General features: G+C 41.0%; 1 protein-coding gene across 2 annotated transcripts in view; it reads right to left on the bottom strand.

The window, feature by feature from the left end:
- hspg2 (heparan sulfate proteoglycan 2) overlaps nt 1-17,399 on the bottom strand; it is a 63,702-nt gene that overhangs the window by 42,078 nt on the left and 4,225 nt on the right. For both annotated transcript variants that reach the window (XM_088362571.1, XM_088362562.1), the window contains 2 exons: nt 3,238-3,367; nt 3,094-3,153 (listed from right to left, as the gene is read on the bottom strand). In XM_088362571.1, the coding sequence (XP_088218697.1) occupies nt 3,094-3,153; nt 3,238-3,367 (190 nt within the window). The remainder of the gene's footprint in view (nt 1-3,093; nt 3,154-3,237; nt 3,368-17,399) is intronic.

The following is a 17,399-nucleotide window of genomic DNA, read 5'->3' as shown; positions in this document are numbered from 1 at the left end:
CCACAGTGAACACAAGTGCAGATCTGAAAGCAAATCTGAAACCCCCATCAAGGTTAAAGGGAGTACAGGAGTGACTAGACGTGAGAGTGACCTTGACGAAAGAGAACCAACATCTGTTCAGGTCATCTTTGAATTTTAGGGAAACTCCCTTGAGTGTTCTTGCAGTTGCAGGATGGACACACCCACACAACCAATCATGTTCTTTTTCACGGCTGCCATTTGGAGGTATGATCCCCAAGAGAGGAATTCTGTTCCTGATATGCACACTCCTGTTGCTGGCCAGGAAGCTGCTGATCATCTGGGAGAATTACACAAATAAGCTCTCCTAAATTGTGAAGCTGAAAAACGATGACATGGAGAATTCAAGTTCACATGGACTATTTGCTTTACTGTTTTAACACATACGTTCTCGAATGATTATAAAGATAAGGAAAGGTTGATGAACAAACGAACCTCATTACCTCTGTGCCATATATAACCAAATGTGATAAAAAAAAATGCGAGTGACACAGTTGCTGTCAGTGAAACACTTAATCATTGTCCTTAGGAGGAGCGGGGCAGGTCAGTTCTCCAAGGCAACACTTTTGTGTTTGTAACAATAGCGTTTCATCAGCAGGTTTAATACCATCATGTGATCCTCATCAACCTAAATGTTGACCCTAAGTCACATAATTAAACAACTGTTAGTCAAACGACAGTAACACAAGGCATGTTCTGGTGCCATAAACAAAACCAAATTATCGGATTATGATTTTAAGACAATGCTGTACTCTCAGTCCCCCCCACTCACATTTGTCTTTTGCTCTCATGAGCCCCTCTGGAGGGCCCGCAGTGGCCAAACAAACAAAGAGCTTGAAAATAACCACAGCTGCCAGCACTCATCCCTCTACATAATGACCCAACAGGCATAGAGAGCAAAGTCATATTTCAACAACTGTAACTAGAAAACTGCGGCTGTCGACGGTGTCTTGTCCACAACATGGAATCATTAGCCTCTGACCATTCAATGCGGATCCCCCCCCCTATCTTTTTCCCAGATGCAGCAGCCAATGTGAAAGTTGGAACCTATTAGGAGTACACTACTTTAGATTGCATTTCTTGACAATTGAAATGTAACGTGCTGTACTGGCAAGAGTTGTACTATAAAGTAGAAGTAATTTGGTAATAGTTATTTTTAATTGGGATTAAGTAACGTTGAGTGGATCGGATTTGTCAGGGTGTATTTTTTTTGGGTGGGGTTGGGTGGTGGAGGAAATTCAGAACTCGGACTGTTTGAAGAGAAAACTGCTTTTGGAGCAGGCTGCTTTATTTGTATACATTTGTTTACTGATGAGATTAGCACAGGCCTGACTCGAAAGAGTTGGACAACCATGCCATGCAGTCCTTCATGGTTACCAGAGGAAGTATAACCAGCTTCCTTAATGATGAACCATTTTCTCTATTGCCTTTGATATTATCTTCTAACACCCACGATAATGGAAACATCAGTGGGAAGAACGTAACCCAAGCAGCCCCACACCCTGTTATGAATGGTAACCTTTGTTTCATTGGTCCTCTAAATGAAAAGTAGCTGAAGTGCCTCTCCAGTGCAGTGGGAATTTTCTGAACAGCTTATCTTCACGAGGGTCATGGGAGCCTATCCTAGCAGTCATCAGGCACTAGGTGGGGGACACCCTGAACTGGTTGCCAGCCAATTACAGGGCACATATCGACAAAAATCCATTCACAGTCACGCTCACTCCTACGGACAATTTGGAGTCCTCAATTGGTCTACCATGCATGTCTTTGGAATGTGTGAGGAAACCGGAGTACCCAGAAGAAACCCACGCAGGCAAGGGGAGAACATGCAAACTCCACACAGCAAAGCCAGAGATGGGATCATAACCTGCACCTCAGTCCTGTGAGGCGGACATGCTAACCAATGTCACCGTACCACCGGACATGGAAAACAATGGCGGAATAAAAATAAAGTTAAAATAACACCGTCACGTCAATGTGCACGCCAGATGGTCAGTACTTGTGTCAGGGATGGATGAAGCTGGGAATTCCACACCATACAAGTGAATAACACAACAGGAAACAGGAGGTCAAATGGGAACAACAGTGTCACCATACTCTTGCATGAATGCAGTATAATGGAAAGGAAGTCTTGAGTCTGAGATGCCAACCGGACAGAGACACTCAAAGCTTTCAGCATTCAACGCAGGAAGCCAAATTTCCTTCCTACCACTGTCTTTAGATCTAAATACGGCGTTCGCCTGCCTCATCCAAAACTGCAGTGTCCTTAGTCAAGGGTCCATGTTTGATTAGTTTTAGAGAAAAGGCTAAATGGTGTAACCTGGCGCGCAATTGGATTGGATTACAACTACGACAATATATTTGCAACTGAGTTAATGAGGATCGAATGCAGAGGTGTCAAACTCGTTGTTGTTACGGGCTGCATCGCAGTCACAGGTTCCTTCAGAGGACCATTATGACTGTCAACACCTTATATTATATATGGTATATGCTACACATCAAACTGATGAATAAGGGTTTTGAAATCAGAGACTAGAAGAAACTTTTTAAATATTTAAAAAAGATGAATGCTAATAACAATTGCTGGCAATATCTATTTTTTACAAGTGAAGACAATTTGGAATTTTAGTATTGACACATGAAGTTGGTGCACAATTTGTCTTCGCGGGCCACATAAAATCTTCTGGTGGGCCATATCTGCCCCCCGGGCCTTGAGTTTGACACCAATGATCTAATGTGTCATTATTCAGTCCTATGGAAAAAAAAAAAACAGAAGCCGAAAAGGGCACTGGAGGCAATAGAATGAGACACATATGCTCTCGTCTGTCATGACAAAATTTTTTGTTTGCCTTTGAAAGATCTTGAAGATCTTACAGTGCTGCCATCTCTATTGCTGGGTAAGAGGATGAAAGTGGAGATGTTTAGATCTCCCAGACAAAGCAAAAGCGTCTTGTTTTGACCTGACTGGTGGCTTGAAGCGGGATGTGAGCATGTCATGGCACACGTGCACAGATACACTCATATGTGGGAACTCGACTAGGAGTCACACACAATACGTAGTTTCTGCTCTCTTACTTGTGCTCTCTGAGACTGGAGGCCACGGTGCACTTCCATCATCTTCGCCACTGGGCAGATCTATTGAGACAGTCATAAAAGCTCTTCAGTTTTGAGCGGAGAGCTAAAAGCAAAATACAAAAGTGTTTAGTGGCAACAGCCAACCTCCAGAAGCTTCATCAGCGACAAAGTCTTCATCGTCGCCCAGTAAGCTCGGCGGTGCCTGGACATCCTTCTGCTCCACCGAGTCATCTGGCAGAGGAACCTCTCCCCACACCTTGGAGGCCTGTGTCACCTGAAGCAAACACAGAAAGATTTATGGAGGTTGAAGTCTTCACGGAGGAAGATTTATGGAGGTTGAAGTCTTCACAGAACAGGGTTACGCCCAGTATTATGTGTGGACCGTGGAAGGGTGGAGGAAAAACAAAGGCTGCGGCAGGAAACAAAGCATTCTGACTTGTTTACTTTCAACATTTTTTATCTCTTTGAGGGCTTTTCAAGAGTTCACACGCAAATAAAAGTTTATGACCCCGGCACTTAACAATACAGATATGAACCACATATATGTCAAACATTGAATTTTCTTCGTTTCCTTGGGAGACTATAAGATAACACCACTTCTTTATTCACAACCAACCGTTCACCTTAAAAATCAACAAGACGATTTAAAGTTCATCTTAGGTTGGCTGTCCTTTAAAAGCTATATTTTTTTTATTTTCACAATAACTCCCGAGTCTGGCTGAAACCTGTATGGACATATACATCGTAATCCTCGCCAAGGTCAATGAATAAAAGGCCTTGTCTTGAATCTATCAGATGGATCTACACGATTTGAGTGAGGAGACTCAAAGTGAGCCAGACGTCCTGCTATCTGATCATCTTGATGGAACGCAACCCTGCTTGAGTGCTTCTGCTTTTCCCGAGCTGCTCAGACGCAGGCTTAGAAGTTTCGATACGACTCTGGCAGGATGACACGGTTGGCATTTACAGCTGGCACGGCCCGCCAGTTCCTATTTCCACCCAAGTCCGTCATGCTAGTTTTCCCCTTTAAATGGCTCCAGATAATAAATAACTCAATCCATCCCCTCCAAATCCTCTCTCCCCTGACTGAACACCCTTATAACAACAATCCCGGGGCATTTTCAAAAGGAAACCGCTGACTAAACAAATTCCTTTCAGTGGTGCTAACCAGTCAACCATCAGTAAGATCTTGTCGTACAGCCCGCTCTTTTGGCCTCATCTGGTTAGGCTAAGTCCTGATCGAGAACCTAAAATAATGACTCTCATACTCTACTGATGTTTGCACCTGTTCAAGTATTCTGGGTGAGATTTTGTGTTTTGTACAAGCTTGATTTTCACTTCCAAGGCTGCTAAAAGTTCAACAACATGACAATTGCAAGTTTCTCTGACTAGAGCTGTAAATAATGATTATTTGGCAAATTCATCAAGATGACATCTGGTTTTTCCCATTAATTATGATTCATTCACTGGGTTGGTCCATGCCAAGTCAGAAAAGAAGGGAAGATGTTGATCGTTGTATAATGAAGAAAAACAAGATGCTTGCAAATGTCTTGAGAGGCTGAAATCAGATGATTTGGACAATTTTAAGTTCAACAACGGCTCTAAACAATCACTAATCAAAATAAATGTCGATTATTGTGTCGATTGTATTTTAGATTTCCAGTTAATGGCCCAATGGTGATTTCCTACACAGCATGATAACTCTTCAGGGAACTTTAAATTTCCCAGCTGTGAATAAATAAGGCTGCTGATGCAGCTGCAAGCCAAACTGTGGGAAACATAAAAGGCAACGTCAATTTGTGATCAAGAATTAGCATGTGACCATAGATGGAAATAACAAACGCCAGCATTAATGCGGCAGTCAACAGAACCTCCCCCTCGCTGATCTCTTTGAGCTTCTACTCCTCCATGAGCTCTCTTTTTTTATGCTCTCACTCCTTAAAAGCAAGTACCTGTGCTGAGACTCGATGTAGCAACACGCAATGGTCATGAACGGAATGTAAAGCGCACGCTTGACACAGAGAGAAGGCTGAGGCCCACCGTGCAGCGCCAGGCACCGGTGAGACCTGAGCCGCAGAAACTAAGCACCCTTATTCCTGACACATTTCCATTGTTGGCATAGTTAAGACGGTTGAAATACATTGGCGTTCGTCAAGCTAGTTCTAAATACAGTGCTGGCAAACGACAGCCGCAGAGATTTTTCTGTGCTTGACTGTACGTGTACATTGAAGAGGATTTTCGAAGCGTGGGGCAACAGAACGGCTTTGTGCGCCTGGAATGGCGAGTGAGCTGACAAACTGCCACTCACGACACTAAAACTCCAACCTTGGGCCCCTGCTGCATGAAAGGCTTGATGAGTGAGGTCCCAAAGCGCCGCGCAGCTCTTTTGACATTTCTACAGGGTTTAATCTAAAGTGATTGCACAGGGAGGAAATGGAAAGAAGTTCTTCATTCAACAAACACTCTTTGACAGGTGCGGGGATTGTCTTCCCAGAAGGTTCCATGACTAACAGGATGGGCGCAACAAAAAGGGGGTTGGGGGGGGACATTGCAAAGACTGAAGAATGGTGGTTTTTATTCTTTACGGTCCTCTAGTCAGTCTCCCACACAACATAAAAGTCAGGTTCATACTTGAGCTTCCTCACTTTTGGGCAAATTTGTTCATAAAGGAACTAATGCCCTTCAGAGACACAAGATTTTGCAGCGGCAGTTCACATAACAGCCGTAAATTACGCATTGGAATCACAAGGTGGAAATATGCTCAATTATACGAATTTTAATCAAATGATTATTTGGTGTTTCCGTTCTGAGATGTGCATTTGCAATTCAATCACTCCGCCCCTGTGTGAGTGGAGATCCAGGCCATATTTAACAGGAGAGTGTTTTTTTTTTTTTTTTTTTTTTTTTAAACATGTTCAATAAATACTGTTCCAAACATGTTCAATAAATGCCATTCCAATGTAAATATTGTCATTTCAATATTGAAGAAAATAATCATGATTATGATTTTATCCATAATTGAGCAGCCCTAGGAAATTCTGAGTAACACATTTAAAAAAAAAAAAAAATAGCGTGCCGGCATTCCTGAAGCATGTCGCATGTAACTGAGAAGTGTGGATGTCTGGTGTGACACCATCTTGCCAAGCTGCCTATCAATTTTTCACGGATGATTTGGCTTTTTGGCTACCGGAACAGCTGAACAATTTTTGTCATGTAGAAAAACATTTCCATCTTAACCAAGCTGTGTAAATAGAAGTCAAGCGAGCGGAGCCCACAGCACACATGGACGCTTGTTGAATGAAGCGTCCAAGCCTGTGCGGACACGTCTTTGCCAAATATGGGAAGGAATGATGCCCCCCTCCCTCCCAAAAAAAAAGCTCCAATTTAACTTGGGATTAATTCATTTCAAAAGCTTTTACTTGGGCACTTGCTCAAATGTAGACAAGACTAAGAGGGAACTTTATCAGGCTGGAATGTCCACCTTAGCATTTTTAGAAGCAAGCTTTCTACGTAGCTTTTTTTTAGGCCATTTTATTGACGTTTTAATGAGTAATACAGACATTTGTTGCTACCGTGGGAGACACATCACATCATACCCAAATGTTATCAAGCCCAGTTGCCCTAGTCCTCACAAGCTGTGAACTAGAGACCTCCCAAAGACGCTAAAATTTAACACACACATGGACATGAAATGAAAGAGACCAGCTGAAGAGGCACACACTTATCAGATGTCCGTTCCGGTCAGGAATGAGCACATTCAGATTTAATAGGTCTGTGGGGGCCAGGCAAGGATTTTGACTGGTAATAAAACCAACTCCTGTGACGAGAAAAAATATGCTAATTTATGTTAAGACTCATGAGGAAAAACAAGTCAAAAGAATAAAAACTCTTTTGTACTTGACGTGCATAAAACATAAAAGGGTGTCAAAGCAATGTAAGATATGTAGTGAGTGTTTCCGGAAACATTTTTGAGAGCGGCTTGCGGGGAAGTTAGGGAGTCAGAGAGCAGCTCCAATTGCCCCAGACGACAGCTGGCCAGTGTGGTACGGCGACTGGTGGCCACTTGGAAGGGAAGATCAGTGCCAACGTGGCCATCTGAGGCCTACTTATTTATAACGGAAAGATACGCCATAAAAACACTCACTGTCCCGTACACAGTAAAGAAGCGACACCACAGTGCCCGAAATTAGCTTATGATGACGTAATGTGGTTAAGCGCTTTCACCCGAAGCTACATCAGCCATCTTGGATCCAATATCATTACAGAGCATCGGCTATGACTAACTCACAGATGCACAATTGGGGGTGAAAAGCTTCTCAGCAGCCAACCTAACATCCTCCGCAAATGAGGATCTTGCATTTCCTTATAAATTGCGTGTAGACGAGCTTGGCTTGCGCTAAATTTCAAAGGAATAAGGGAAGCTACTTCAATTGGCAAGAGTTTTTACAGGATGTAAAAGTACGAAAATGTTGACACTGCAACTGGGAATCATTCTTAACTTTTACATCAACTTGTCTGATTTTGGAGAGGAGAGCTGTCGTTGACGCGCTGGTTTCTCTCCCCCCCCCACGGTTTTGACTCGCCCTCTTCCCTTTATTTCTCACTCTTCATTCCTGCCTCAGGACCAAATAATTGGACACCACCTGTTGACTTGGCCTCACTCATGCTGTCCAACATAATGGCAGGCCAGAACTCGCTCATGGCCCCCCTGTGCACTCCATTAGCTCATCTCTCAAGTGTATGGGAAAGTTGGCTGAATAAACCCATACTCGAGTATACAGCTTACGCGAGCTTGATTGCAAAAGGAATCAAGTTTTTGACATTATCAATAAAATAGAGCATGGAAAAAACTTTGTCCCCCACAGATGTATTTACCAAAGAGATGGAAAGTTAAAGAATTTACTCATTTGGGTTTTAACACAAACCGCAAAAAACACTGAGTTAATTAACTAGGATTTGTGTGGTTACCATGGTGATGCTTTAGGAACTCAAAAGCAACTCCAGCATGTTGAGATTTAGCTTTGTAACCCAAGATGCACTTCAAACTTAGAACATCACAACAGAACCTGCTGTTAAGCCAAGGCGCCATCTTAAGCACATCAAAGTCCTTCTCGCTTTACTTTGGAAGCTTCGCAAAGAGCAAAACAAAAAAGCACGTCAATGAAAGTAGAGTCAGAATGAAAATATTTCTCTCAGATGTATATATGTCATTTATATCTTAAAATGATGACATCAGAAAAGCCAGCAGTGCACCACTTTTCATATCCTTTACTAACAACCCCCAATGGAAAGTACCTCAAGTGTTTTTGCGAAGCACTACAAGATGAGACAGCTGAATGTGTGAGTGGGGGAAGAAATAATAGGCTGCCTGGAATCCATCCCCGAACCAAGAAAAAAAAAGCATTCATACAGCCCACTAGAAAAAAAATCTGCATTCATCTGATTATAAAACGTATGATATTGTGATGCTTCTACTACATTCATAATAAAATCACTTCACTTGACTTATATTGCTTCCTAGAAAACAAATCTATGATTTTACTTGACATTTTTCTTAAGATTGAGTGGCCTGTGAGGCTTGCAGCTGTTTGGGTGTAGTTGTAGGTTCTTTTGTGACCTCAAGAATGAGTCGTTGTTGCTTGAAATACATTTGGTTGGCCAACCATTCCTATTCCCGCTGTAATGGCTCTCTGACCATGATTCGCTGGTGTTTGAAAGCCTTGGAAAATGCTTTGTAACCTTTTCCAGGTTGATATACATACATTTTTAGTCAATTTGATTATTATTTTGTCTGAAATTTCTTTGGATTGGGGCACGTGTTTCTTTTTGAGATCTTGGATTCTATTTTCACTTTGAACCATTTTAAGTGATTTCTTGATTCAGCAAAACTTTGCCGGTTTTGTTACAGCCTGGGTGTGGCCCATGAAATTTGCTTTTAGTTTTACCAAAACTGGTCTATTTGACCCTTTGCAAAAGCGTAATCATCTCAATTACTCTTTTGCAAAGGGTCAAATAGATTTAGACTTTTTCCCCCCTTAATAAATAAATAATCATTTAGAATATTCATTTTCTATTTACTTTACTAATACTAAAATCTTTATTTACGCAGAACAGTTTCTCATTTGCAATGCGAACTTGGCTGCAGACAGCAGAGTAAACAAAGCTGTATCATGCTATTTGAGGCTTGCCACACTTAATTATACGCATTGATTATATATTAGCATTGACACAATGGTGACCTAATTTCTTATGAAATATGAGTTATTTTGGTGGCTCTTTTTCTTCCCAGAAGTAAGATGCCACAGGGGTGGCTCCTCACATTGTGATGTCACAAAGCGAGGTCATTATCTTGGATCGGGCGGGGCTGGTTCTTGTCGAGGAAGAATTAGCAGGAATGCGTGAGTGAATCGAGGAAAACACCACTTTAGGGGTGTTGTTTTAGTGAGGATCTAGCATTTTAATACCTCTACTTAATATTTGGATTGTCTTTGTGAGATATTCACATTGGCTTGATGACCTGAAACATTTCAAGTGTGGTAAATATAAAAAAAAAGTAGAAAGTGGGATTTCTTCATGGCACTGCACGTTGCACTGGAGTTTGTCTTTGTTTGTTTTGGGTTTCATTCAAATGAAATCCCATAGGATCATGTGCCTGTTAAGAAGTGGTGACGAAGTCAATTCTTAGAGCCATGCGTATTTTGACAGGAGATCAACACAGTCAACAGAGATGGAATTCAAGAGGGAAACAAAAATACTTCAGGAGCTGTGGATCTGCAGGTGCTATTTCACCCTTACACCAAATAACCTGCAGCGTGACTGACTGGATGTGCAACAGAATACAAATGGAAGAGTCAGTCCAGTGAGACGACATCCATGTCTAAATATATTTGCAGTGGATATAGCTCATACACATTAAGTGTGCTTTCACAAACATGCAGCTCAAAAAATCAAGGTCTGGTGGCCCAGCAGAGATTTAGCATAGCAAGGTCATCTGCTGCTGTGATGTGCAACCCTTCCCCCACCTTCCAATTTGAGGTTGGGTTTGGACAAGCACCAATAAACAGAAGAAAGTGATGACAGGCACAACCAATTGCTGCCCACCATTTTGAATTTGTTTTTTTTCTTGTGTCCTCACATTATCCTGTTTCTCCCAAGAGGATTGCTGTAATTCTGTCCAAATTTTTAAAAAAAATACTTTATGGGCCATTTTCAGCATAAGTCTGATGGTAGCTTGATGGCCACGTGCCATTAAGCCACCTTTAATTTTGATATGTGTCAGTAGCAAAGATCACCTCATGTTTACAAACAGAAAATGATGGGAATCACATGCAACTATACTTTTGGATGTAGAGATGTGACCTTAAGATGCAGACTAAAAGGGGACTTTCCAGCAGGTCTCTCCTTTGTTTGGTGAAGGAAGCCATTTATTCCCCCCTCAATCCTGGGATCAAGGCAAATCTTAACCATCTCCCCCCAAAAAAGTCAGTGAGCTTTACTGCTTTAACTACTATTTACCCTAAAGCAGAGCAACGTGAACATTCCTGAAGCCAATTACTGGGTTGCAGCATGTGAGAGGGGATCAGGTGCCCACTTTGTCAGCATCAAATAGCCTCTCTGGGATTGGCGCACAGCCTCTCCATACGGTTTAAAACCTTGACATTCAGATTGCCTCTGTCACCCTGTGACAAAGGATCAAGAGGTGGGACACTAGCAAAACCTGGGTTTATCTTCAGCCGGCTGGATCAAGAAGACGGATCTCGGGAATCCCAGTAATGCAAAGGTGGGATTGCTGAAGCGGCAAAGCACTTTTTCTTTCGGCCGGTTTGAAAACAGGAACTTGAATAGGATAAGCTTATCTGTGTTGTTACGGGCAATACACTTACATACAGTTATTTCTTGGATTGCACATATTCTTTGTTTTGTTTTTTTAACACCTTCAAATGGCCCTTTGGATTTATTATTCCATTAATTTGATGGAACAGGAACAGACTTTGTTTATGAATTTACAGGCAAAATCGTGCTGTTAATTTTTTAACAAGATCAGACACCTGTTTAACAGTTGAATGCTCGTCTGAAACGTTTTTTGTTTTTTTGCTGCCTCCATGTTTGGAAATGAGTGTACAAATCCGAGACAGCCAGAGAGTGAAAGCAGACTTTGGCCAAGCAACATGGCGATATAGCTACAGTATAAATGTTGTTGCTTGGGAGATACACACTTTTGTCCAAGGTCAACAAGAGGCTCGGTGGGAGACAGCCTTGACTTTTCTGCATCATTTACTTTTATAGGAACCATTGTTGTAGAGCGCTCAGGAGTGTCATGTTTATTCTTTACTATTTGAACCATGAATCTGGTTTTGACCATTGTTGTGACATGCTTCAAGCAATAAACAATAAAAAAAATCTATACAAGCAATGTATGGATGTTTTTTATTGACAGTGTGGACTGTAGTTTATTAACTCACCTGGTGAATCATCCTGTCTAGACTTTAGGCCTGGAGCAAGAGCCGCATTTTTAATCAGACGTACTGATAAGAAGCCTTTTTTGTGTGGTTTATAAGATTGAACAAAAACAGGCGTGCGGTGTGTGCGATCTCAGAAAAGAGAATGTTTTAACAACAAACATTCACAAATTGTAATTAAATTCTCAGGTGCTGAATATTAAAGTTAACCAGGAATTGTCGGAATTCCCAAATATGACAATACAAATAACAATAATGTGTCACTTCACTGGTTTCTTTTATATCAAACAAGTGCTTGATATAAAAGAAACCAGTGAAGTGATTAAAAAAAGGAAAAACAAGATGAACTTAGTACAATTAATAATAATGTATGTCATCCAATGTACCAAACAAATATTGTCCAAAAGATTTCATGACATTTTTACACGTCACTTTTTACGGGTCGAAGTTAATCCCGGCCGTGTGTTCCCAAACAACACGACTGTTTGAAAGAGCTTCTTTGACGTACTTTCTTCTAGACACAGCTGTTTGACACCACAGAGGAGTGGGGGGTACAACGTTTTGGTCCACTCAAGCAAAACTAAGCCTTGAAAAGAGATCTTGGCTTTGCACCAATTTACCAAAGGAGCCAATAAATAAAAGACGGTCCAAAAACAGAACCTTGGAAAAATTGACCTCACAGGTAAATTTCACCTGTCCTCATAACTGTAATTTGAAGGTGTGCTCACACCTCCAAAAACATCTGGAGTTGATGCACGCATACAAGAAAGGAGCAAGAAGAAGAAGAAATCTCCCCTTTCATTGGCCGCAGATGTGAGCAGTCCGTTTCCTTCTATAATAAAGCGTAATTACAGACATGGGGACTCGGTGTGCTTGTGTGAAAACACACTGACGACAGGCGCTTGGTTAATCAGGAATGAAGCACAGAAATGTTGCTGCACATCACTCAGATCTCGAGCTTGCAGACAAGCCAGAACAAGCTAGTTAGACCTTACAGCAGGAAAAGAGTAGACAAGCCTTCAACAGCTCGAAGGTTGAACTCTCCTGAGGTCTTCCTACTTGGGATTGAAAATAGGATGTCGAACAGCTGTTGTGCATGACGTCTTGTAAAAACCTGCAAGTCTCCCTAGATTATAGTTCAAGGAGCAGGATTTCAAGTTTTTGTGATGCCACACGGAAGGGGATCAGTGGTGGTAAAAAAGAAAAGTGTGAATGTGTCCAATTTCCTGGCTGCTCTGTGTAATATAGCTTAGTCAATTCAACAAGATGTTGCATTAAGCCGCCATACCGCAAACAATGGAATGCCGGATAATTTCATCATGACTTTTGTGCGAGTGCCATTTATATAGAACCACAACCCAGAACATTCGCACCTTCACCCCTTTTGCTCAACATCAAAGTTACGACGGCGCAAACTACTTGCTTTTCATTTCGATGACACAACGGTTAGCTTTTCATTGAACCTGCAAGACAGTTCATAATGTTACTGTTAGAAACTCGCCTGTGGCGTTAATAAGAAATGATTTATGATGGTCTATGAAAAGATTATCTTGATCTAATCTAAATAAATGGTCTATAAATTCCGTGACAGTTTGTGAGCACTCATTTGCTAACTTCTCACGCGGTAACAAGGCCTGATGAAGATCAAAAATTGATAGCAATGTATAAATGATCTTGTACTGGTATTTCAAACCATGATGACACGCAGTCCAGGCTTCTTTAAAATAAATGAGCAGCTCACAAGCATGATGAAATGATGAGATCCACGGCTGCAAGAGTGTTGACAAGCCGCTGGAGAGGGTTAATCAGGAACTAAATGGAAAAAATGGACATGAGCGCTCCCCCCTCCGTCTATGCCAGAATATCTTGACAGTTAGCTACACCTCCTGCATGCCCACGTCTCCACCCCTCGTATCCAATACAAAGTCCCCCCCCCACACACTAGGGAATACAGGGCCTCTTGGTCCTGGCAGAGTCCACTACTCACATAAATCACACAGAGGACTCGGTGTAGGCAAAGCAACATTTAACTCTCCCTTTTAAAGTCTTCACTGACGGCCTTGGCCTGTGTCTGGCATGAAGATGACTGCAGGAAAAGCGACAACTTTACTGTCCCGATCAAGAGCCTAAATCCCTGAATCACATGTCACTTTTCCATGATTGTCATTCAAAAAAAATAGAGAATACATGAGAGTGACTTCACATTTAAGCAAAGACTGCAGTTGTGAAATATAACTAAAGAAAAGCAGCTGCTGTTCCCACAACTTGATCCTTCGCTGTGGTACGGCGCAGTCCCCGTTTGTCACCAGAGACTTGATTAAAAAAAAAAAAAGGTAAAACTTCTCAAGTGTCTACACAGGCTGACTCATAGTCCTTCTCACAAAAGTTCAAGTACAAAACTAGCAGATGACATCACTGATTAACAACACTAACATGCTGACCAACACCATGTGGCCAACTGTTTAAATTGAGAGAGGTCAACATAGCTTGCCCATATTCAAACGTTGGCCGTCTCGTCACGCATGTCCCCGTATATGGCAGTGTGAAATTCGTCAATGCATCAAATCTATGTGGCGCTGACATCAACATGATTGTTGAACTGACATTTATAAACAGCAACCTAAAGCAAAAGTGGAGTCAAACAAAAGCCATTACCTCACACCAAGTCATGAACACCGAAAAAATTACTGGTTCTCGTTTTTTTTTATTATTATTTTTCATCCTGTCACATTTTTACCGACTATAGTCTTTTTGGGGGGTATAGCAATAAAAGTCCTGCCAGTCAGTAGAAACGTACAGCCACGAGAGGTCAGGGGGACATGACTCAAAATGTACACTATATGAGGCAAACTTTATTATTTTTATTGATCCCCAGAGGAGGGCTGTGGAAAGATTGAGGGGGCTGTGCAACAAAGTCACACCCCACAGCAGTTGGGAATCGGCACCTTTTTTTAAGTGGCAAGCAAAAAAAGAAATTAGCTTCTCTATCTCCAGCCACCGAGCGACATTCGCATTGAAGACTAAATTACACTAACTCCCTTTCTAGTCATTTACTACATATAAGGTGAAGTATTGTTTTTGCACAAAGTCTTCATTCCTAACGAAAAAATCTAGTGATTAAACTTTTTGTCATTCAATTCATATTAATTTACCCACTGTGGGATTAATTAAATCCATTTGATCAATTGTTATCTAGATGAAACCCCAGATTGATTTTTGTCTGGACGTGGACATATAATCTGATGATACCATTTAATTTGGCTTCACATATGTCTTTGCTCTTCATTAAATAAAATAAAAAAATGACATTGAGCAGACTATTAAGCAACTGGCGTAGAAACATACAAAATGGATTGCTGCACGGATAATATGTACTTAGTGGCAGTGGCGGTGCTGATCAAGGTTAAGACACCTTTGCTCCCACATGGGTGAAACCATTTCAGGTTAAACTATGGACATTTATTTGTCTGCTTTACTAATTGAGCGACCTTCAGCCTCAGACTCGCTAGGTGTCGAGTTGACTCGCAATCTTGGAACGCATGTTTGAGACACTTTGCAGAGTCTTTGTGTCTCATTGGATTTCTTTGGAATAACTGGAAATGAGATGGGATAAAAGATGGAAGCCTCCTTAACACTGATAGCAATCAGTGAGAGCTTGGGGAGTTTAAATGAGATCAGAATGCTTAGTGGTCATAATTTCCAGAAGCTTGCAAAAGAGTTGTGATTTTATTCTTGTTAAACGCTTCACCACTAAGGGGCTTTACATGCTGCATTTTTCTTAAAAAAAAAATACTACCATGACTCTTTTCGCCCAAATAAAAATGTCTAAGATCATAGAAAAAACAAAATCAATGAAAATGTAAGAAGCTGAGAGAGATTTTACAAATAAATAAATATGCCATTCAGGTGGGGAAAATTACATACAGGAAAGCCTGAATAAACTTTTTTTCTGGGGAAGTAGGGTCCTTCTGGCGGACAGAAAACACCAGATTTCATTTCCTTTTCAGGAAGATGACTCAGCATGGGTCAAAGGTTTCAAAGAATTGTGGGCATCTGAACAATAGATGAGCGCAAACGTTTCGGTCCGAGGGGGCCGAAGTTGCCAGTGCTCATGCTAAATGATATTTTAGAATTGCGTCATGAGATTCATTGATTTGGTAATCATTTTCATTTTTTCATCAATACGTTCCTGCTGTTAACCTGTTGTGAATCAATATAGGGGAATGAGGAATGACAATTGCTAGATAAAAAAAAAAAAAAAAAAAAAAAACTGAGCACGTGTTTGGAGGGAGAGTGCACAGGGTTTATTATGTCTGGTGGAACATCAGCTCAGACTCATGAAACTGCAGCCTGGAGGACATGTGAAGAACAAAGAGCCACTTAAGACGTGTTCACCTGTATTTGCATTTTTTTTTTTAAATTAGACATGACGAGCTAAAACCTGCAGAAATTGACTTTGTGAATCGCTTCTGTGGATTTCAATTCATGACCCTCAGACAAAGGTCTAGCAAATGAGACATGCGGGTGGGAAGATTCACAGGTAGAGACATGTTGTACAGTAAGAGGAAGCCTTCACTGACAACAGGGTAGGATTGATTCGAGTTATAATAAGAAATACACGAAGAGCAGTGACATTCTTTTGGAAAACACAATCCTGCTTCATTTTTACAGAAAAAGCAGCTCTAATCAGGAACATAGTCGAGTGGAGAACTCAGAAGACAATGCAGCAGCTCGGCCAAAGTGGCTTCACATATACTGTAGGGCTTTAGAAAAGACAATGGTGGACGACTGAAGCTTTTCAAAGGCTGCATTACACTCAGTTTAGCATTTCAATGGATCTCCTGGAAGTGCATGAGCCTGGTGGTCCCTTATGGAAGAGCAAAAACCAGGATATGTAGGACTCATTCCTGTGGAGTCCGATCAAATTCCAAAGGATCGGGGAGGATTTTACAACCTAAACCCATACATCAAGATGTGATTTGCCACACGTAAATACTTTTTGACGATTAGCAAGTTTTATTGCTTTATATTGCTGCTGGTGTCCACGAGTCTTCTGCGACCCGACTATGAACTCTGCAGGGTTCAGTGCACCTGCAGCTTCATAACACAGGAATGAGGATGATACTAGGAGCCAATGGGCAGATTTCAAAACTTGGCTTGTTGGAAACTATCGTGCACACTGTTGGAGTGATTACAATAAGAAATCATTCAATGTATAGGTTAAAATACCAAATTACTCTGAAATAAGGATCATGACTTTGATCCTATCCAATATAACTCAATATATACAACAATATAAGGGAGCAAAATTTATTTATTTATTATTTATGTATTCATGTATCTATACATTTATTGATGTATTTATGTATTTATTTATAAATAATTATAATATATTCTATTATAATTTATTTATAAATTACAAATAAATAAATCTGAATTGAAATAAGGAACAGGAAATGTTGAAATAAATAAATCAGAATTGAAATAAGGAACAGGAAATATTTAAATAAATAGAAAAATAAATAAATGAATAAATGAATACTCAATTACTAAAATATAAAAATATTTAATAGCTTCAGCCATGGTACACTTGCTGACCGCTTGAGCATACAGACTACATATATAGTTAAAGGAAAAAGGTGCTACTGTGTTCAGAGATGTGAATAGAAAAAGTGGGACTCTAGTGAGAATGAGAAGCGCCGGAGAGTATGTGCACACATGTCGGCACATGCACAGCAGAGGTGCAGCCTGATGTGGAGTCTGCGGTTTTGCCCTTCATGGATGCAGTGGCATGCAAAAAAAGCGAGGCTTGACTATCAGAGTAGAGTTCGACATCGTTAACAGTGG

Source organism: Syngnathus floridae, chromosome 2, assembly GCF_059516105.1.
Source record: "Syngnathus floridae isolate MCC-2025c chromosome 2, RoL_Sflo_1.0, whole genome shotgun sequence".
NCBI lineage: Eukaryota > Metazoa > Chordata > Actinopteri > Syngnathiformes > Syngnathidae > Syngnathus > Syngnathus floridae.
Note: the sequence above shows the minus strand (reverse complement) of the source record. Positions and strands in the feature narration are given on the sequence as shown.